The following is a 21,959-nucleotide window of genomic DNA, read 5'->3' on the forward strand; positions in this document are numbered from 1 at the left end:
CAGTGATGGGCAACGTGATGGCAGAAATTCTGAAGCCTGCTGATCCAGGCTGGCAAGAAACAAACATCTGTGTGGTAGTGCCAGCTATTAGGCTGGACCTTAGAATTTGAAAGGAAGGAAATGAAATGGTGTGGGACCACCATCTTGTAGTGTCTGGATTTCCCCTAACGCTTTAAATCAGGGCAGAGTTTAATGCACCCTGAGCAGTGTGCGCTGGTGAAAGCCCGTGCAGAACGCTAACTTTGCGTAGTGCTGGCAGTGTGCTACAACCACTTGATGGCAGCCTTTGATTTGGTACATGCCTCATTAGCCGGAGCACAGTGCAGTGTGGCTGTAGTATTTGTAATGGAATAACACATAAGAACTAAAGACTGCAAGGTATCTGGTTAATGTAGAGATGAAATGAATGAAACAGCAAGGCTAAGCTTTCCTGACCCTTCATGAGAGAATAGATGAAAAAAGGAAGAATGAGGTATTGTGCCGAAGGGAGATGATGAAATTCAAGATCCACACACATAATCTCTGGCTCAGCCTCTGAAATGTTAATCCTTGGCTAGAATTATCTGAGCTGTAGATTGCAATTTATCATCAAAATGGCACTGTGTCAAACAATACTTCTTGTATGTGTGATGTTTAGAACTGTCCAATTTTAATATAAAATGGTTCACAGAGCACTGTCTAACATTTAAGTAGCAACTCGTTAAGCTCAGGATATTTTTGCTTATTTATGTGGACTTGTGGTAATCATGTAGATTTCTATTCCATAGATCACTCTTTGGGTCTTTTAGCTATGGAGTATGTTTGAGGGAGTGACCTGTTTTGATCAGAGCAGTGACAGGTGGTGGGACTACTTGACAGTAATTCTAACATACAGTGTCCAGGATGGGGTTTTTTGAGGTGCTCAGTTAATTTTTACAATGAAGAAATCTGCCAGAAAACTGTTGATGGCTTAGAAATCCCCAAGATTTAAGAATAATGTTTTGCTGAGTTGCACAAACAATTATTTTGAGGTTACAATATTTTCTCATTATGTTTTACAAGCTAGAATGTCCTTCAGGTTTTTCTTTACTTGCTTTTAAAGTATGCCAGTAGAGGGAGTAGAAAAATTATCATCCAGTAAGGATATAATATTAAGCACTAAAATTCAGCCCTTTCTCCTTTAGAAATCTTAGTTTTCATACTGCAGTCTGTTACTGAAAATAAAAGAAGATGAGCACAGTTCAGACAGTTTCTGAAATGTGAGGCCATGTGAAAGAGCATAATTATTAGACAGGAATGTTTATATCCAAATGCATATTTAGAGATATGCATTGCAGTAGCAGTTTTTTCCCCTAAAACTTACGGTTTATTGGAAAATCACAAAGTGATTTTATTATTACAGCAGACCCCAGCATGTTTTAGTGCATGCTAATTAATTCATTTCTCTGCATTTATTTTGAAAAGAGGCCTCTATATAAATGTGCAATAAATCGTGTAAGGCTTCTGCAAGCAGCTTAAAACTGGGGAGGAGCTGTTCTTTGTCTCACTTTTTTTTTTTTTGCTAGGAGAAGGTGAGAGACTGAATGAGGAGAAGGGAGGAAGTGGCATGTGAATCATGCTAGCCTGGCAAATTTGTAATTCCTCTGTGGAAGTTGCTTCAGAAAGTGCTGAGATTTGAAGCGGAAACTATTTGGGATCTTCGCGTTATTTAAAAACTCTTTACTCTTAATAAGCTTTCTGTTTCTTTGTGGTGGTAATTAAAATCTCCTCTAAAAATATGCCAGAATCAACAAGAGATTTTCCAAGTCTCTGGTGTGTTTGGTTAGCAGGTATAGGCCTGGCGCTCTGGGATCGCAGGCCTGACTGAGCAGTTGTGATGGCTGTGAACTGAACTATGAAGGAGACATTTGTCTTGGAGTGGGACCTTTTGTGTTAATCCTTCCAACCTTTATAGCCGAGCATTTCGGGATGATATTTAGTCAACTAATAACTTGTATTGTGCACTTGTGATCCCTCTCCATCAGAAATGGGTGACTGTGTGGAATAACTATTAGTCTTAGATAAGAGTTATTATTTTATTTTTTATTCTTCCTGCACTGTGGCCATTTTTCCTCAGAGGCTGATGCTTTAGTAGCACATATTGTTTCTAGATTGGGATTTATCCAAATAAAAATTTGGTATTCAGGAGATGAATGTCATTACATTGACTGTATCTGTTTATTTGTGCATGCAGTTGTTTTCTGTACACCCAAGATAAATATGTTATCAGAGTATTTCTGAGCACATATATTCATGTCTTAAAATTACACATACCAGTGAAGCTTCACTGCTGTCTGCACAGCCCAGACACAGTAGGCACGGGGTACATAAACACAGTCACTGGTTTTGCTGCTTTAGACAAGGTATTTTTCTCCTCTGGCTGCCTTTTGCACGTCTCTGTGGTGTGAGTTGCTACATAAGATTGCTGGTTTTGGTTTTTGCTGCTACATCAGCCTTGGTATTTTAGCTGTTTGGGCTTGTGCTCTGCCTTGCTGAGGTTGTGCCTCCGTGTGAATTCTGTGAGTTACAAGGAGAACAGTCATGCTTTCAGAAATGGGCACGGGACAACATTGCACAAAGGCGTATTTTGTGCTGCAGCATCTATTTTTATTAGATGATTAAAGTTTTTGCAACTTCAAACCAGTCATCCCTTAGTTGAGTCTTTGGTTTTGGGTTTCTTTGGCTTAAAAATATGTTCAAAACTTTACATCTTTACTACAATCCAGAAAGCTGTGCTTCATTCTTTCACATGGCTGTTAAAGAGAAGACTGGTTTTTGATAAATGGGGAGTTCATTTGGTTTGGCAGTGGCCTTTAAACCAGGTATTCTGACCCCTAAATTACCTATGAATTTGAGGATCAGATTTGATTAATTTAGTAACACTGAGCTGTTTAAGTGTTTAAACTTCCATTACATTCAAGGTGCCTGGTTAAAATTCTTGTGTCCCGTTTTGCAGCATGGTGCTAATTAAATGTAAAATCTGTCTTTAAACCAGAAATTTTACAGAAGCGAGTCACAACAAATCTTGTAGTGTTTTGTGTTCTGGCTGGAAATGGTATGAAGAACAGCTTTTAGATTTTTCTGGGATGTGTACCTGGATTTCATTGTCAGGGTTTAAAAACTATTTTCTTCTAAGTAAAGATTTCAAGTCACGGTACATAAAAGGAACAAAACAGTTTTTAAACTTCTTGTCTCCAAACTTTTTTCCAAGTAATTCTTCTGTATTTTAGAGCTGCAGATATCAGGAAAGAAAATAAATCCACGTTTATGTACAGTGCCTGTGGATTTTTTTACTGAAGCAAAGCTAATGGCTGTCAAAAAAACTTCTTTCTGAGCTTACTGCGATGTCTGGATTCTGTATTTCTTTATAAGGAGTGTACTAAAAATAAATAGTGGCAATCAGTCTCTGTTATGATTTTAACTCAAAGTTTATATATCAAGGAACCCCGAATTTAGGTGCCTGAGCAAATTTTGACTGGAGAGCATCAAACCTGAACAGATTTTTGCTGTACGTGTTGTGAGCTTCTGCATTCCTGAGCTAATTGGATGTAAAGTGTCACGCAGAATTGTAGTATCTGTTGGTGAACCTGGGCAGACAATAATAATTACTAGGTTGAAGCTTGTTTTCTGTTGAAGCCCAAGAGTATACCCTAGTTTTTGTTTAGGATAGGTCTGGTTTAATGCTAGTTTACAATTATTACTCACGGGGCATTATCATTTCAGATCTGTGCATCTACTTTTAAGGTACGCCAATTGCTGTAATTAATTAAAGTGCTGCAGATGCTGCTGGTTAAGCCAATTTAAAGAACAGAGCGTGAATTTCCAGTTATGTGAGCTAGATAATGATAATGCCTTAACGTGGCAGTCGCTCCTGTGAGCCAATTACTGCTCAGATAGCTGAAGCAGGGCTGTGGTTCACTCTCTGCCTCCGTCCATTCCGAGAAGACACGTCTCCTTTTTTATGCCTTTTGCTGCTGAGTAATCTCAGTTTTCCTCCCTGGTTGTGGGGTGGTCCGACTGACAGCTTTTACTCTTAATAAGCTTAGAGGTAATAATCCCAGTCCTGTAGGTCACATGTACAATGTGCCTTTTAGTTTCATTTTTTCCTGCTCTAGTTTTGCCAAGACATGAGGCTCTCTGTAATATTATACGGGTGCTGTTGCTGACTACCTGGGACTGAAGCACTACTTTCTGATAATTGATTAATGCATATGTCTCGTAAGTGCTTCCACATAACAATAATCATGAGATTAGGTTTGCTTATGTTTGTCAATTTTTTAGCTTTGTTTTATAAATTTGCTTTTATTGTGGAGTATTTCAAAATATGGATGGATTGAGTATTAATTTAATTAGCACTGAGATTTTTTTCAAATCTATAAGTTACGTTAACTTCACAGGCAAGAAGTAGAGAAGAAAATACTCCCATTTGAGATATTCTGTGTTTATTAATTTATTCTTGTGTTTGTTTTAGATGGAAACATGATATATTAATAAACAAGCCGTCAGGAACACTTTTGCCTTTTGTACACGTGTGAACTTATTTCTAGGGGAGCTTTAGAATTGTTGACAGTGCTTGTGCCTGTAGCAGTCCAGGAATGTTCATGGGTAGCTGGAATGTGGAGAATAACATCCTTTTAAAATAATATGTAAAAACTAATTATTTGAAACTGGTAATTACTTTGTAGCGCTTATTTTTATGAGTTATAAATTGTGCAAGTCTAATAATAATAATAAATTTAGATAGTTTTGAAAAGAGAGAAGTGATGTAATACATGACATACCTGCTGTTTGACTTGCCAGTGCCCAATTTAAAGTTTCAGGCTTAGACTGGGGAGAACCTGTGCCATGAAACATTTCTGTATTTTGCAGGGCAGCTCCGTGACTTGTGCCAGGTAGGTTTGAGCAGAGCTGCTGGTGTGCCAGTGCCCTCGGGAGTGGCAGCCCCTCAGCCCCTCCAGGGCTGAACCTGGAGGAAATGAGTGCACCCGAGTTCATATGCAAAGCGGGGAGAGAGTGGAATTTTCCCAGAACCGAAGCAGAAAGAACAGGTTTTCATCCTGGATCTGAAAAGTAAAGCCTTAAAGGTCTGGGAGGCCTCAGGGAGCCTGGGGTAGATGCATGGAGAATGGGCCCTGGAGAGAAACAGGGGAACATTGTTTTGTAGTGGTTGAAGCTTGGGCCCAGACAGAGAAGGAGGAGGAAATTGGCTGCGAAGGAGAGTCCATAATTTCTGTGAGGGAGTGGAAGAGAACAGAGTGCACTACTTAGATGTCTCTGGCCTCATTCCAGAGAGTGGAAATAAAGACAAGAAAGTGCATGTGAGCATTTATTGCTTTGTCCTTTTGTGTGTTCTTATGTGACCTGAAGCAAAGGAAAAAAAAAAAAGTTTTTGGAGCTCCTTAAAGAAAAAAAAAATAAATCTTTGTCTCAGTTCAACCATCCTCTGTCTGCAAGGACAGGGAGCTGAGTTCACACAGGCTGGAACAGGAAGAGTAAATCTCCACACAATACTACATAAAAATGTAACCCCATGTGATGGCTGAACCATTCTCAGTCTGCTGCTGTCAAAACAGGTGGTTTCTTGCTCCGTCCTCCCTGCTCCCCACTTTGTGGACAGTAGCCCTTCTGTGTGCCCATGCTGGTGCTCCCCTGGCCTTTGGTGAGCTCAGTCTGACTCAGCTGAAACATTGTGGGGTTTTTTTTCTGGATGTGTTTTCTGCTGGTTTAGTGAAAAGAACTGGGTTGTGAAAGAAGAGCCAGGAGAGTGCCATGGCTGGTGCAAGGCAGGAGCCTGTGGCTGGAAAAGTGGGATTGGGTTTTGCTTTGGAGACAGGCGCTGTCTGATGGCTGCAGGCAGAGGTTGTTCCATTGTGCCTCTGCTCTGGGTGAGGCCCATGAGGAGGGATGGGTGTTCCTGGGACCCCCTCGTGCCCTGCAGGAGCTCCCACCCTGTGCTGCAGCGTGGCTGCTCCACGTGGGCCTGGCTGCCTTCGCTGGCCATTCTTGTCCACTACCTGCGCCATATCAGTGCTGGAGGAACCTTCCTCCAGGTGGGTTATTGGGCTCTTCCAATACCAGTTACCTTCCTCCAGATGGGTTATTGGGCTCTTCCAATACCAGTTAGCTCTTCCACTACTACTGGGCTCTTCCAATGCCAGCTAGCAAGCATCTCCCTTCATGGGGAGCAGAGACCTTTTGCTCGCTCAGAGACCATGCATAACCTGCTTTGGCCGAATTTCCATCTGTTCTCTCCTGCTGTCCTCTCATCCAGCGCTGTGATATTTCAGGGCACCTCCAGAAATCACTTTCTTCCATGGGGAGCACTAGCTGTCCTTCCTAAGCCCAGCTTGTATCAAGAGTCCCTTCCTTTGGCTCTTTTAGCCTCTTGCTGTGCTAAGACTCTCTCTCCTTGGCAGTGAAATTGCCAACTCTAAGTTCATGCTTTCATTTTGGTGATGTGTAAGAAAGATACTGAACAGACTTATTTTTTGTGGCATAGGAACATTAGCAAAGGCTTTATAAGACCATCAATTGTTGTTGAAAGTTTAGAAAAGAATGAATGTGTGGCCAGACCTCCTCCTAACCCTGAGTAAGAGTTGCCCTTACTCTGTATAGTTTCACTAAAATAAATCCCCTCTTGCAAAAGTCACAACGCTCTGCCTGCGTGCGTGTTTCTGTGGGCTCGTGTTTGTTTTCATGTGCTGTAAACCCCAAGATAGAATCTCCTGGTTTATAAGGGCTAATAATTTGTTCCCAAATTTAACAAGGTGCTTAATCACATGGCTTTCTTTAACTTGATTTAATTACAAGTAGGTTGTGTACTGAGAGTTAGGCTTGCACTTAAATACCTTGTTTAACTGAGGTGCACCTTTTTGGTGTCACTCTGTCACTGTGTTTAAGGGACATGGGGAATTTATGGGCCTTACTGAGCAGCTGTCCTGTGATAGCTGGGATCAGGGCTAAATTCTCAGTTATGACTGGCTGTGAATAAGACTTCTTCAATACCTCTTTATTTTGTTGAATTTTTGATGTAATAAAAGACAATTATGGTTTGTTGTCATCCTTAGTTTTGCAGTCTTTTTTTAAAAAAAGTTTTGCAATGCAAGTTATGTTTGAACAAATCAAATTGTGGGGCAGAACTTGAAAACTTGAAAATTCGTTTTTATTATATCCAATTTGAAATAACTATTGTTGTTTGTTAAGACTGCACCAGATTGCTTGGGACACAAAGCTCTCACTGCCCAGTACTTGCTGAGAAGGAAAAAAAAAAAAGCAGCTGTATCAAGTTTTTTTCAATTAAAAATCTGGAAAAACTTGTTTAAGAAACTATTAGCCCAAGAACATGCATCTTTTGTCAGTATAATATGCAGCTCTGAATACAACTCTTTTTATCAAGAGTGCAGTGTTTCATATTTAATCAACGTAAAATTGAGTGCTTCCCTCACATGAATGTAACACAGATCAAGTCTCAGCCAAAGCAAATAAAAGAATGAATGCTTTGTTAATCATCCATAATTAATTTGTGCATACACAGAAAAAATGAAATCTGTTTTTGACAAGACCTTTTTCATAGGAACAGCAAGGGAGAATTGAACATGTAATGTGCATTAGTAATAGAGAATAGCAATGAGAAGATCTGAGATGTTTGCCTCAGATGACTTCAATTTCTAGATAGTAACAGTATTTAACAGAAACCTAAGGTAAGAGAAGGGTGGGTTTTCAGTTGTTTGCCAAAATGTAGTAAGACAAATCTATGCTGAAGCAGACACAGATGGATTCTTGTATGCCTTGCCATATATTCATAAGTATTGCAGGGAACTGTGACAAACTCAGCTAATAGATAATACACAGTGAAGAAAATGTTAAATGCATTGCTTCTTTGCACAGGCAATATGATTGTGTTGCTCTGCTGACAGTGTGGTTATGGTTGATGGGGCAGCTTCATTACAAGCCCCTGTTTTCAGGCTATTGCAGCTTTAAAAAAAAAAAAAAATCACCCATTGGACTGAAATTTTCTATGCTTGTCAGCCTTGAGGTGAATTTTACTTTAAGTACAAAGTTAGAAGAAATCCATTTAGCTATTTCCCTGATTGAAACAAATTTAGAGGGTGGGAGGGATGGGCTTTCCAAAACTTGAGGTTTATGTTTATTGCTGAGATGCATTTTGAAATGCTTTTTGTTTATCCTTGCTGTTAACATGTATACTGTGTTGTTTATAAACATAGACATAAATAAATAAATAACTGCACCTGCACCACACACCATTCCCACTGCTGTGTGTGCACAGGGTGTGACAGCTGAGGTGTCTGACATGTGTGAGCATGTTCCCATTCCAGCTTCACACAGATGTGAATTTTCAGCTGCCTCCCTTTTGCCCTGGTTGTATTCCCACCCTTTGCTCCCTGCTTCTTCCTGCTGACATCAGACTCAGCCCACCCGTCAGCAGGATGACGCTGGTGAGATCCGCGGAGCCTGAATCTTTTTCTTCTTCCTGAACTCTGCGGAGCAGCCTGCTGTGCACAGGAGCCATCCCCTGCCAGCCACTCTGCTCTGACATAACAGCTGGGAGGAGACTTGCAGATTGAATCTGTATCACTGAGGTTTTGCCTCTGATAGAGAACTGCAGGTTTGGATAATAGAAATAGTAATAAAGTGGCATGAGAGAATAATAATAAAGAATAGTAATAAGGTGTAAGTAAAAAAAGTAGTAGTAAAGGGCGAGAGAGCTGTCTGTTGGAATGGAGACCCTTCCTTGAAAAGCCAACTCTTCCAGAGTGGATGTTGTGATGAGGATCACAGCCATGGAGCTGAGGACAGTGGCGGCCTTGCAGTGTGTCCCCTTGGTGGCAGTGGGAAATACAGGGGGAGGGAAGAGCAACAGCAGGTCCAGCAGTTTCTCTGTATTTTGAGGCATTCTCCACTTGTGTTGTGTCTGTTGTTGTTATGTATTCTGGTGATTTTGGCACATGTTGTGGACCTGTGAGCGAGATGCAAGAGAATAAAAAGAGCACAGTGATTAATTTAATAATGGAGATACAATAGTGCTGCAGTAATATTGCTGACATGTTCACTTTGAAGAACATTGTGCTGTCTTTAATAAAGTGGTCTTTTAGCCTAACTCTGAGAAATTCCCAAAGTGATCAGTCATTTGACCTGGAGTCTCTGGATCTGCCCAGAGGAATGTTCATGGTGTGAGCATCGCTGCTCAGCACACAGCCATCAGGCGTTACAGACCATTCAGCCATTTGCTCTGGGCTCTTCCAGTAAGGTTCAGCTTTCAGTACAAAAAAAAAATACAAAGTAAGAGTCAATAATAGTGACACTCTTGCAGACTTTTCTCTCTCTCTTTGCAAACTTTGTCATTTAACATTGTGCATTCGCTCTGTGGAAGTTATCCTCAGATGATAACAACTGGTTGATGACACACTGGTATTTTAAAAATCCCATTTTAACAGGTTATATCTATGCTAAATAATTAAGTCTTTCTCTGGAAAGATGAATTAAAGTATGTAAGCTTGTTGGAGCAGTTAATCTTTTCACCTTGTTTCTTCTTTGAGGAGTTTTGCCTCAAACTTGCTTCCTTATTGGAGATTACAAATGAGCTGAATAATGTGCTTACATTTGCAAGTTTGTTTAAATAATCAAGAGTTATTTCTGGGGCCTCTATCATATATGCCTTCCTGCATGGTATTTGTTTCCTCAGGACATGGTTTGTAGGTAGGCATGGCCTGAGGTGCAGAAACAGTTAATAGTATATTAAATTCACATTAAATATTCACTCCTGAGCTTGAGGTATTCTTTCAAACACACCTTTTTAACGTTCAGGATGCTGGGTATTTGTCTTGAAGTGACACCAAGACAGAGTAAGGAAATGTAGAGACTGGAATGGAAAGAGAAAAGAAGCTGAACTAACAATAAATCAGTAATTAGTTTACCCTTAAAAAAAAAATTAGTCAATTATTTTTTGTTAAAGACTGACTCTGTTAGGGGACACTAGCTGGACATCTCTCTTTGGTAGCTATTTGAAGGTGCAGTAGCACCATTCTTGGAAGACCTCTGCACAAAGCAGAGGAGAGAATCATGATGATGGAGGCTTCCTGTCAGGCAAACAAGAGCTAAGTACCAGGCATTGGTAGGTGAGCTTAAATGTAAATTTTGTACCAGGTATTGCCTATTATTTTAAAACAAAACCAGAGAACAACCTGTGAGTCCCTTTAGTTGATACATGAAAAAATGAGGAGTTACGAGTTGCTAAACAGTAAATAAAGTCATGGTTATGAAGTCAGCTACCCTGTCCTCCCCCTGGAACAAGGAGGTCACACAAAATAAGAGTGTTTCTTACTCCAGTTTTTGCTAAAAGTTTAGGAGCTAAGTTCATCATCTGCTGTTTCTCCTTCTCTAACATTAGGTAAATTATCTGTATTTCTACTTTGTGTTGAAGCTAACTGTACAGAAGTACCACACAGTTACACAGCAAACTCTTCAAAAGCAGGGAGGAACATGAGCCCAGCCTAGGGGAATGCTGTCTGCGAGTGCCTCAGCTGAAGCAGAGCATGGGAGCTGCTCCTGGAGGCAGAGGGCACAACGTGAGGGATGCAGCTGCACACAGCTCCCAGGAAATGAGGGACTGCTGTGTTCTGCTGAGCTGCCAGCCCTGTGTGCAGTGCTTTTCTAACAGCCTCACCTGCCACGTGGCAGCAGCAGCTCAAGCCTGGACTTCCTTGAATCTGCTCCTTTGAGAGGAAAGGTTTGAGGATTTAAACAGCCAGTTAATGATAATAAGTTTCTCTGCCAGCTTCAGCTGAACTTCCACAAGCTTGTGGCTTATGTCCATGGCAAAGTAAAACTGTACAGGAGTTTACAGTAGGAGTTACTTTTACAGCTTTTGTTATAGAAAAACGATTTCATCTTGATGTCTTTTGCTTGCTAATGATTACTATGTAGTAGTTGCCACAGGCTTGCACACAGCTGTACCCTGTGCCTTAGCAGACCTGGGGGAGATGGTCACATCCCTGGCTGCTGTAGCATTTGGGGAAAGAAAAGGAGCAGACAGTCCCTAATGTGGAGTGATCCCAACAGCAGAGAGTGAATGGCTGTGGAAGGGAAGCAGAACCACTGGGGCATTAGTGAGCTCAGAATGCTGGGATCTAGACTTTGCAGGAAAGGATGTCCTTTTATTGCTGCTAAGGGAAATAGGATAGTCTCATGTTCCAGGCTCTTGAGTTGTACCACAAAGCTGTAGCTCTGCAAACACAAGCGAAAATTCATGTACTTTGCAAAGATACAGTAATGTTTTCATCGAGTGCAAGGACAGAGTTTAGCTGGTCAAAGGCATCTAACAGTAAATTTAAACCTGTCACTGTAGAAGAAGAGAAACTTACACAGCATCTCTAGAAGAAGTGATCTGAAAGAGCAAAAAAGCTACAAATACTAAAGTGAATGTTTCTCAAATCAGTTATCAGTCTCCTATATACTTCTGTGGGAGAGTGTTCAGGAATTGTTTCTGCATTACCAAAACAGTCCAAGGGATAAAGCAATTGAAGATGTCATAAATGGATACATAAAGCAGTTATCCACATCCTGTGCAAGGTTCAGTATTTCAGGGTTTTGCTGCTTACTAAAACTACCCAGTTTACCTGTAATTTTTTCTCAGTTGTTCTTGGTAAGCAGCAAGCCCATTTTAGAAGGGGATACCTGTCTCATACAAATGATACATTAATAAATTGCTCAACTAAAATTTTAATCATGCACATACTTTGCCATCTGTCCAGTAGTTATCTAAGAAGCTTAATAATATTTTTTGCTAGAAAAACAGGACTTCTGAATTTTCTTGGTGTTATTCTGCATAGTGTAGATGAATTGCCTCTGTTTCTTAGGTATAGTTTCTTTTTCTAAACTTCGTGTCTGATGTTAATCATTGGAGATTTCCAGAGTCTGTGAATGCGGAGGATTAGCCTGGGAAGATGAAAGGTTTGTTGTTACCTACAGCAGGTCAGTTGAGCACACCCACAGGTATGATTTTAGTCAGAAAGAACCTTTCACTACATACCTCAGTCTCTCGGGGTGCCACTGAAATCTCATGGGGCTGTAAGAAGACAGAATCTGAAGTAGCATATAGTGTTTTGTCTTTGCTTCCTGAAATTATTGTCTCTGCTTGTGCTACATAAGAAACAATGTGTGGTGCTTCCAGTATAATGATTCATCAATGTAGATGTGCTGTTAAAACCAGCATGTTGGTGTTTTTTGAAGGAATCTTCAAGCTTAAACTTAAGATATGACCAGTATGATGAATAGTTTGTTACAAGGGCTTTGATTCTGGCAAGGACAAAGGTCAGTTTGTGAGGATAACTAATATATAATTATGTCATTAAGGGTAGCTGTTTCAATTTTTAAAAATGTTTTGTTTCATTCCAAGTCCTCATGTCTAGGGCTCCAGTGTTTCTGGTATGTGCAGAATTTTTTAGACATTAAATTCTCCATTCAGATGCATTATAATTCTTAATAATGTTCTGGATATCTTGAACCATTATTTGCTTTTAAACAAGTTTTCAGCAGAGATCGTGCTGCCTTCATTCGGTCCTCCAAATCTCCCATCCGCCTGTCTAAATTATTTTAACTGACATAGTTTCTAATTTACTCTCTCCAGTTGAAAGAACTCCCTGTAGCTTGTCTATTTTAGCATTTAATTGCTGTATACTCTCCCAAATTAAATTCTGTAGTGATCCATTTTGCTCTGCTGGTGAAGCAGTGATCTTTTCATCTGAGCAAGATGGTGCGAGCGGCTCAGGCTCAGGGCTGCCCTCCCACGCCGGGAGAGGGAGAGCCTTGCAGCTCCTCTCTGCTGCTGCCTGGGGCTGCAGGGGCAGGGGACAGCTTACCTCCAGAACAGTCTCCATTTAATTCTGAAGCCAAAGGAGCCATTGTTTCTCTCCATGAGTTTTTAGAGCTGGACAAATTGCTTTGTCAATTATTTTCTGCCAAAGTTTGCTCTTCCTTAAAATCTGCATATCTTTGTGGGCTTTTTAGCATTTGCTTTTCTAAGAAATGAAAAGGCAGCCCCTAAAAATATGCTGTACATTTGCCTTGTTTGTGAGAAAGACAATGATAATTATTGTTCCTTTTGACAAAATAATATCCAGTAAGTAAACTTGCTGTCTTCTCTAGTTAGGTCTTTTTGGATAATGTTTGTACATTGATTACTAATTACTTAATATATTTCTGTTAAGGAGAAACCATTTACTATGTAAATAATGAAGAACTTCAGTAGTTTTTGATCTGGTTTCTGCTGAATGGAAATGTTTTCCTGTTATTTCTCAATATGTGTGTGTGGAAAGGAGGGCACTGGAACCTCAGGGGTTACAGACAGCACAGCAGGGTCACAGCTCTGTGTAGGCAAGCTGAGTTCAGGTGTGCAGAGGTAAAACACATCCTGCTGATTTCTCTGGGGGGACTCTTTCCCCAGCCCAAATAACACAGAGGAATATACCCCATGAACAAAACCCAGCCAATGTTTTGATTCTGTGTAACTCTAGAAGCTTGGAGGCAGTTTCACAGAAAATACAAAGATGTTTCTTATTTATTTGCACCTCTTATATTAACCTTGAAGAAGACTTGTCACTTGGTAAGTGCAGGATACAAGGTCATTAAAAATACATTTTTAGGGAAAGAAGACTGCATGAAATTCACATTGCAGCATTATTTGTCTCTCCTATAAATTAAGAATCTGAATTCAGACCTTTTGTGTGAAGGTGTTAATCTTTTGGCTCGCTTCCTTTGGAACAGAGTTGGGCACTGCTGAATAGTGTGACATGTCTGTCATCTGTGATCATCATCTTCCCAGTAAAAATGAGGTGTTTGTCTTACAGCTGTGGTCCAGGCTCTCTGCACTTAGCTCCTTAGAGTATTTTAGTCCTGCTTGCTACGAAAGGATCTCTTTAGTAGGGAATGATGGGGACGATTCCTAGACAAGGCTCGTGGTACACAGCACTGCTCCACATTGTTCTCCTTGCAGGAGATGATCAGCTGTGGGAATCCTTTATGCCAGGCAGATATTTATAGAAGGGTGGCACTTCCTGTGTAGTAAGTTTTGGGATGCCTGACACTGCTCAGTGTCAGGAATGTTGTGGCAGGAATAATGCACGGTTGCATTACTGAAAAGGAATTTGTGTGGTAAATGGGTCTGGCCCCGTATCTGTGTCAGTGAATGCAGCTTCTTTGGCTTCATTTGAAATTACTACAGTTTGTCCAATGTTATTTTTCCCTTCTCTAGCCCCAAACTTTGTTATATGACGGTCATTTGTGGAAGTAACTTAAAGTGCTGGGGGGAGATAGTGTTGGGAACTGCTCCTTGAAAAACCATGCAGAGCTTTTTGAAACCCTGCTTGCAGTCCATGTCTGTGTGTGCTGCTGGTCCCCAGGTTTTGCAGAGCTGAGTGCAAGGTGAGAGCTCATCTGAGCCTGGCCCTGCACTCACAGCTTGTGATTCCTGTGGCTTCAGATTGTCTGGAATTTGCCTTTCTGATGGCACCACTGAATTGCACTTCTGTTGGTATCTGAGGTGACAATGTTTTTAAAGTCTGTGCAAAGACAAACAGCATGCCTTGAAATTGGGAACTGCCTGAGTTAGTTATTACTAATATTCTTTTTTTCAAAAAAAGAATGCATCTTTTATTGATCTACTGAGTATTGCTTGTTCTACATATTTCTTTGTCTGAATTCAGAAATCAAAGTACTCCAGGGTGCTGGGAAGTCTTTCTGTTTTCTATATTAATTTTCATTTTGCTATCTTTGAGTGCATCTTCGTATTCCAGATTTTTAATAATTTGCTCAAATTTTTCCTAAACTACCAGGATGCACAAGTATCAACCACCCAGTGGGCATAGTGCACAGCCAGCCACGTGCTTCATCCTGCTGCTTTGCCAGCTGGGAACAGCTTGATGTACTGGCCAGATAGGGTTATTTCACCCAAAAAATGGTGTATGTTTGAGGAGGCATTTTAGGAACTGTGGGTAATAGGAGGAGGAGACTGTCAAGGGAAGTGAAGCTTCTTGTGAGAGATAAGTGTAGAATACAAAAGCAGAAATTCCCCAATACAGGTGAGAAAGATGGAGAAGTATTGCTGTGTGTTTATGTGCAGGTTTTACTCTTCTTCAGTGAGTTACAATGATCACTCTAGCAAACAATGCACTTTAAGAATAACATACAGGTTTCTCAGAGCCTTTAGTTGACCACATGGCCATTATTTAATTATGCAAGAAGATAGGCCTGCTGTAGTTTCTGCTAACATACTAGTTATATTTTTAATCATTTATTAACAATTTCTAGGAGAATGGCACTTTTTTTTTCCAGTGTGCTGTTTCGCTTGCTAGAACCATACAGTAACAAACATGAAACAAAAAATAGTTGTTAACCAATGCTCCATGTATTCAGTTATGAGTCCAGCAGTGCCCATTCTCAGTCTCAGTAGGATATTTGAGCTGGAAGATAACAGAGGTATTTGTATTTTCCTGGCATTGTATGTTGTCTTCGGTCTTTCTTTGGCATTCGGATATCATAGCTGATTTTATTTGCATAATGCATTGCCTTTCTTAAAAGTAAAGAGTTTCAAAATTGCTGTTTTCTTACAGAATGCACTCCATCTTCACTGTTAAGTGTTGTATTTTGTCACCTCTCTTTATTATTGGATTGGATTGTTTCTCTCTTGTGACTTCAAAATTGACTTTTCATGCCACCCTTTCACAAAACAGGATGTGGCAACCCTGGCAGTCACATGAATGTAAAACACCTGGAGGCATAACAGAGCCTTACACAGTTTAAACTTTGATTATATAGGCAAAAGCAGGAAAGTTGAGCAATTAAAACATTTGCACTGGGATTCCTGCTTGACTTTCCACATGCTCATATGAGACACAAGTAAACACCAGATCAGATTTTACCTTTAAATGGATATTATTTATTCAGTATCCTACCAAAGTGGGCTTCTCTTTGCAATAACTCATTTAAGCCTACTGCTCAGCTGTTTCTGTCCATGTGCTTGTGGGTTTGCTGTCTACTCCATTCTTGGATTATTTTATCCCTGCTAATTTAAGAATTATTTATCCTTCTGCAAGAAAATGTCTTTGTGTTTCTGGGGTAACTCAAATTCTACTATAGGAAGCATCTTGGTTTTTAGGAAGAAAATGCTACAATCTTTGCAAGAAGTGGTTGTTAGAACACTCTTGTCATTTAAAGACAATTTTTTAGAGGTTGGTTGTGTGTCAGAGTAGAAAACACAATCCATAGTGAATCAGTCATGGACCGAAGCAGCTTGAGAGCATTCTTTTAACATGCAAAAAGTTTTTGCCCATCTACTTATGTAGCTAAAACCATGTTAAGGCCAAACCCGTAAAGCTCAAAAGGAGAAAACATTGCAAAACTTGTGACAGACTTCACTTTCTGCAAGAGTGGGAGGATATAGTTAAACTAGCATGTGAAGCAAAATAAGACTTGAAATATCAGGCACTATTTTTATTTGGGTTTGAGGATTTTGGTTGTGGTTTTTTTGTTGTGGTTTTGGTTTTTTGGTGCTTTTTTTTTTCTTTCTTTTTTTTCTTTTTTTTGGGTATGATAATATTACAAATTTGGACTTTTGTAGGCACTTGGAACTTGAAAAGTCAACTTCTGTCTTTGGCCCACAAAAATGTGAAATTAATTAATTTCTTAGGAAGACCAAACTCGATTGCCAAGTGTGTCTTGTTCTTCACAGCACATCAAGATATATAATGATAGGAGAATCTTCCTGCTCATGGCTGGTTTCGTCCCTTTGTCCTGGCACCCTGCTGCCTTCATTCTCATTTCCCTTTTCCTCTACATCAGCTAACACCAGAAGATTCCATTAGGAATTGCTGATGATCACCTTAACTGGGAGAACTTTGCCTCTTCCTTATTCATGTCTTTTATTCACTCTCCAATCCGGATAATCTGAAGGTGCAAATGACAAGATGATAATTTGTACAATAAGTAGATATTAAGTGAAAATGTAATTTCACATCATTTCAAAATTCTTCTGCCTTGCTATCTGTGCCTAGCTTTTGCATGCTTGCAAGTTTAATGTCGTGTGCTTTCTCTTCACTTCAGCACCACCATTGAATTGGAGATGGGCTTGGCTTATCTTGTTTGCTTTGACTTTTTTAGAAAAATCACTGTGATAAAGACAACATGCACCTGACTTACCAGATAAGATGGTGTGTTTGTAACAAGAGAAAGTAGCTCTGCCCCCAGGTAGCCCTGTTTTTTGGAGTCACTGAAGCATATTGGTGTTCCCTAAGAGACCTCGTGGGAGGTCTGTGTGTTGCTGTCATGTCATTGGCTGCATCTAACAGGTGAGCCAGCACCTAGAAGGCATTTGTAGCTACACAAGCAAATAAATCCAGATCTTTGTTGGATTGGGGATATTCACAGCTGCTGAAAAGTGATTTTCGTAATCAGACTGAGAGGAGCACGTCAGAATACAGGAATGGTCTGGTTGATGAATGATTCATCTGGAAGGCTGCAAGCAAGCACCCACGATTTGCTCTAAGATCTGTTGATCTTGCTAAGATCAACATCTTACTGTCAACATCAACTATTCAAAATCTTCCAAGATGAGTTGCCTGAGATCCTGTTGGGTGTAGATGCCTGAACAGGCGCTGCAGTAAACCTTGCATTCCGTATAACGAGTCGTAATGTTAGTTATTCTAAAGGTATGATACAATAACAGATTATTGTTGTTCATATCTGTGTAATAATGGAAACTCCCTGATCGTACTTTCCATTTTACACATTGTCAGAACCTTGGACCTTAATCTTGCTCTTTGATTGACAATTGCAGCCAGGGAAGGAGCACTCGTATTGTTTGTGAGAGTCGCATCTGTTCAACTTAATTCAGCTGAGAGTATTTGCATATTCTTAAGTATTTCTTCTGAGAGGGCCTAAATCCTTCTCAAGTGTTTGATGCATTTTTGAAATTCATTCATAAGGTATCTACATGCACTAATAGTTCTGTATAATATTGCTGTGCATAATCTGTCAGATAAGGCTAGTTTTTTAAACAAGGTATTCTTTGGGGATGACATATTACATTCTGACTTATTCTACTGGGCAGAAATGTCAAGTACTTTGAAAAAGGATGCTTGAATGTTTTGATTGAATTAGTATTCTTTATTCAACACAAATTGTCAACTGCAGTAAAATGTAGTCTTATTGTGGGAACATTTTTCAAAAGAATTAATAGCGGGGCTTTTTTGTTTTATTTTTTGCTACTGGAGCTTTTTGACATATAATCATTCCTTTCCTGATGATGCTGATACTAGACAGAACAAGAGAGTAGATTCTTAGATGCATTTTAGATTAATTCGTCTGAAATGTTAAAGCATGAGCAACATTTTTATATTGAAATACAACTTCAGCTTTTCAAATAAAATTTTGGCTTTTATCTATTTTGCTCTTTATTTTTTTCTTGCAAAATTTTTATCAGTATTTTTGGAAGTATTGTCAGTTTTAGTTTCAGAAACCTTTCACTCTTGATAGTGCATGTACAACACTAATGAGAAGAACCGCTATTTTGAAAAATATTCAGGTATTCTATTTGAGCATGGAACACAAACTAGATGACCTCAGACTACTATGGAAAGAAATACATGCATGGTCCAAACCTGTGTCTTCCATAGGCTGGAAGTTCCAGTCCAGAACTAGCCATGTTTGGACAGAGCAAGTCCAATTTACTGTGAAAAGAAATGAGAATATATTGCCAGCAGTTTAACTGGATGGGGGCTGTGGATCTGGTTCAAGCTCAAGCCATTAAAGACACCCTAGATCTTGTAATGGAGCACCACTAATCACAATGCACAACCTTTTTTTTTTTTTCAATGCACTAAGAAAGTGTTCAAAGCTCCACCACCATTAGTGACTGACGTAGTTTAAGAAATGGTTTTCTGTCACTCAACAGGGCCATGGCGATGTTTTGGAAAAGAAAACCAAAACCAAAGTAACCCCCACAGATTTAATGAGTGCATTTTTTGTTTTGTGCACATTCAGGTTTTAGCGTAACAGCACCTTTTACATTAGCTTTGTTTTTCTTCTGCTTTCAGGAATCTCCTTCTGGACGTAGAAAAGCGCTTGCCACCAGCAGCATCAACATGAAGCAATATGCCAGCCCCATGCCTACACAGACAGATGTCAGGTTAAAATTCAAGCCTTTGTCTAAGAAAGTGGTAGCTGCCACACTACAGTTCTCCTTATCTTGTATTTTCCTGAGGGAAGGAAAAGCCACGTAAGTTGTTTGTTTGTTGGGGGTTTTTTAAACCAGATAGCCTGCTTTGTGTTGCTTTTCAAAGAATCCTTTGGATAAAGAGCTCTTTCTGTATAGAATGGTGGACTTTGAGAGCATCCTTCAGCATACCTATCATTCCTGCCTTACTTGGTTTCTTAACTGAGTAAAAGCTGTTTTTTTACTCTGATTTCATCCTTGTATTCTTCAGAGACAAATAGCTTGTGCTCTACTCTTACAGCCATTTTAAATAACGACAGCTTAAAAGTATCTACAGGTCTGAAATGAGTGGGAGTGTGTGTTTATGTGCATGTGTGTGTTCATCCAACAATACCCTTAGCAGATTTCAAGGGAGCACACTGATATTTCACAAAGAATGCAATAAGGACAAAGCCAGTTGGAAGGTGAGGGAGGGTGGGGTTAAGAGTTAAGATTTTTGGGTTGAGCACAAGAACATCCTGTGGGAAGAGTTCTCTTGGGCACTGATTACCACTCCCTTGACTCACTCATTGGTTATAGATTGCAAGTTATTGACAGGGCTTTCATAGTACCCTGAACAAGGGATCTGAAAAAAGCTGCTCTTTGTGAAAGCATTGGTTTCCAGCATGTGTAAATAGAGAATGCCTTTTTTAAAAAAATAAATCCAGTTAATGACTTCAGATATTTATAAAATGGATTTTAATCGTGTAATAGTATCAGGAGTTATGAATGAATGTAGGTATTGCATGCAGCATATGGGAAGTAGGTCTGGCCAAGCATTTTCACTTTAACCAAAGCAGACCAGGCAAGCATTTGCCAGCCTTTCTGGGCTGGTTTAAAATTTTAGGAAGCAGTTGTTAAGTTAACTCTTGATGCAAAGCAGTATTTTTTTTACCCTTTCCAATTTTGTTAATTGAAAACTTTCCCTTCAGAAATTGATATATATTTATGAGTTGTATTAATTTTCTTTTTCACTATATTCAGGTCTATGATCTGATATCATAGACCTCCCTGAAGAAAACATCAAAATATTTAAAGAATTTTTAAGAACGCAGTAATATCAGATGTGGTATTAACAAGCTGCATTTTAATGCCTGGTGTGATGTTTGTTATTTAGGGATGAAGACATGCAAAGCCTGGCTAGTTTGATGAGTATGAAACAAGCTGATATTGGTAACCTAGATGATTTTGAGGAAGACAATGAAGAAGATGAAGAAAACAGAGTGAATCAAGAGGAAAAGGCTGCAAAAATTACAGGTTGGTTTTGCCACAGTCATTGTAAAATATAGTGTCCTTTGCTAATTGTCCCCATTTTTTTATCCTTATGCTGTGTTTTTATTTCACTTAAAAAAAATCCTAACAACCAGAACAATATTTAAGATAGCTTGATTGAAGAGGAACCCATCCATAACTCAACGAATTGATTTGTGTCTGTGTGTCCTGTTTTTGGGAGGGAATGCACTAAGTAGGTAGCATTTTAGGTATGAGCAGAGGGGCAGAAAAAGCAGAAGGAAAGGGTCAGTGAGGGACAAGACAGGAGGAGAGACTCAAGTGAAATAATGAAGGCACTTTTTGAGAATAACTGCGAAATGAGTTGTGCCATGGACAAGTGCTGAGGTTCTGCTCAATAACATGGCAATTCCAGGCTGCATATTGCTGCCTTTTGGGTAGGGGTGTCTGATGGAAAAGAAACTGGGAGGCTGTTAAAGGACTTTAATGAATTTCATAGTGAAGTTGTTTGAAGTGAGATAGTGTAACCACATTTGAATTGCTGATGGAAATGCTTAGTGTGTTCAGGATAGCTGAACTAATCGAGGCAAGTCAGATCAGGATGAGATGATGTTAAATTGTTGGTGGAGATCAGTGTGTAGTACTGCTCCAGATGGGTTCTGTAGGAACTCATTGTGTAATGAATCAGGAAAAGAAAATTAACTTCTGGTGCCAGACTTCATAACTTCCAATGATCTTTTAAAATGTCTGAAATAAAGGGAACATTCTCCAAAGTGGGGGAAGAGCATCCCGAGCAGAGAAGTGAATTATCAAATCTGTTCTTGAAAATTCAGAGGAGCATTGGTTCTGTGTTATGAAACATTACTTTCATCACTTCTTTTTGAGCTTTCGTTGCAATCAAAAGGTTCAGCCTGAAGCATTTATTACTTAGTTACATTTAGTGTTGTGAAAGGATGCAAATATGTTTTCTGTATGCTTTACATATTCAATTAAACATTTTTTACCCTGGCCAAATCTCTAGTTATGCTGTATGTGTCTGGCACAGAGCATATTGGAAAGTCTGGAACAAGATATCTGAGAAACCAAGATAATGTATTCTTGGTCAGGGAGCAGAGATATACCAGTCTGGCCACACTGAAATCATTCTGCAAGGTTTAGTTCTTTCCCAGTGTAACCAGAATAAATCAGATCACAACATCAAACAAAACCTGACACGTTCACCAGGCCATTGGATAATCACAGAGAAGGCCAAATTAAGGAGAGGTAATGTTCAGTCCATAGAAACTCCTGTGCACAGGGGTTTTATTAGGATCTGCCTGGGTACTGCACTGAGGACTACAGAAAAACCAGATACAGAAGGGCAACAGATGTAAAGCATCTGATCTTGCTTCTCAACACTTGATTTTGCAGCACTCAACAAGGCTACAATGATTTCTAAACCAGCAAA

The 21,959-nt window shown here is 39.6% G+C and overlaps 1 protein-coding gene across 1 annotated transcript in view; it reads left to right on the plus strand.

Moving 5' to 3' along the window:
• The window catches only part of EHBP1 (EH domain binding protein 1), a 204,788-nt gene that overhangs the window by 58,499 nt on the left and 124,330 nt on the right, over nt 1-21,959 (plus strand). Inside the window, exons 6-7 of the mRNA XM_041404490.1 lie at nt 19,125-19,306; nt 20,400-20,539. Coding sequence (XP_041260424.1) covers nt 19,125-19,306; nt 20,400-20,539 — 322 coding nt within the window. The remainder of the gene's footprint in view (nt 1-19,124; nt 19,307-20,399; nt 20,540-21,959) is intronic.

The sequence above is a fragment of the Onychostruthus taczanowskii genome, unplaced genomic scaffold (assembly GCF_017590055.1).
Source record: "Onychostruthus taczanowskii isolate IOZ18803 unplaced genomic scaffold, ASM1759005v1 scaffold21, whole genome shotgun sequence".
Lineage (NCBI taxonomy): Eukaryota > Metazoa > Chordata > Aves > Passeriformes > Passeridae > Onychostruthus > Onychostruthus taczanowskii.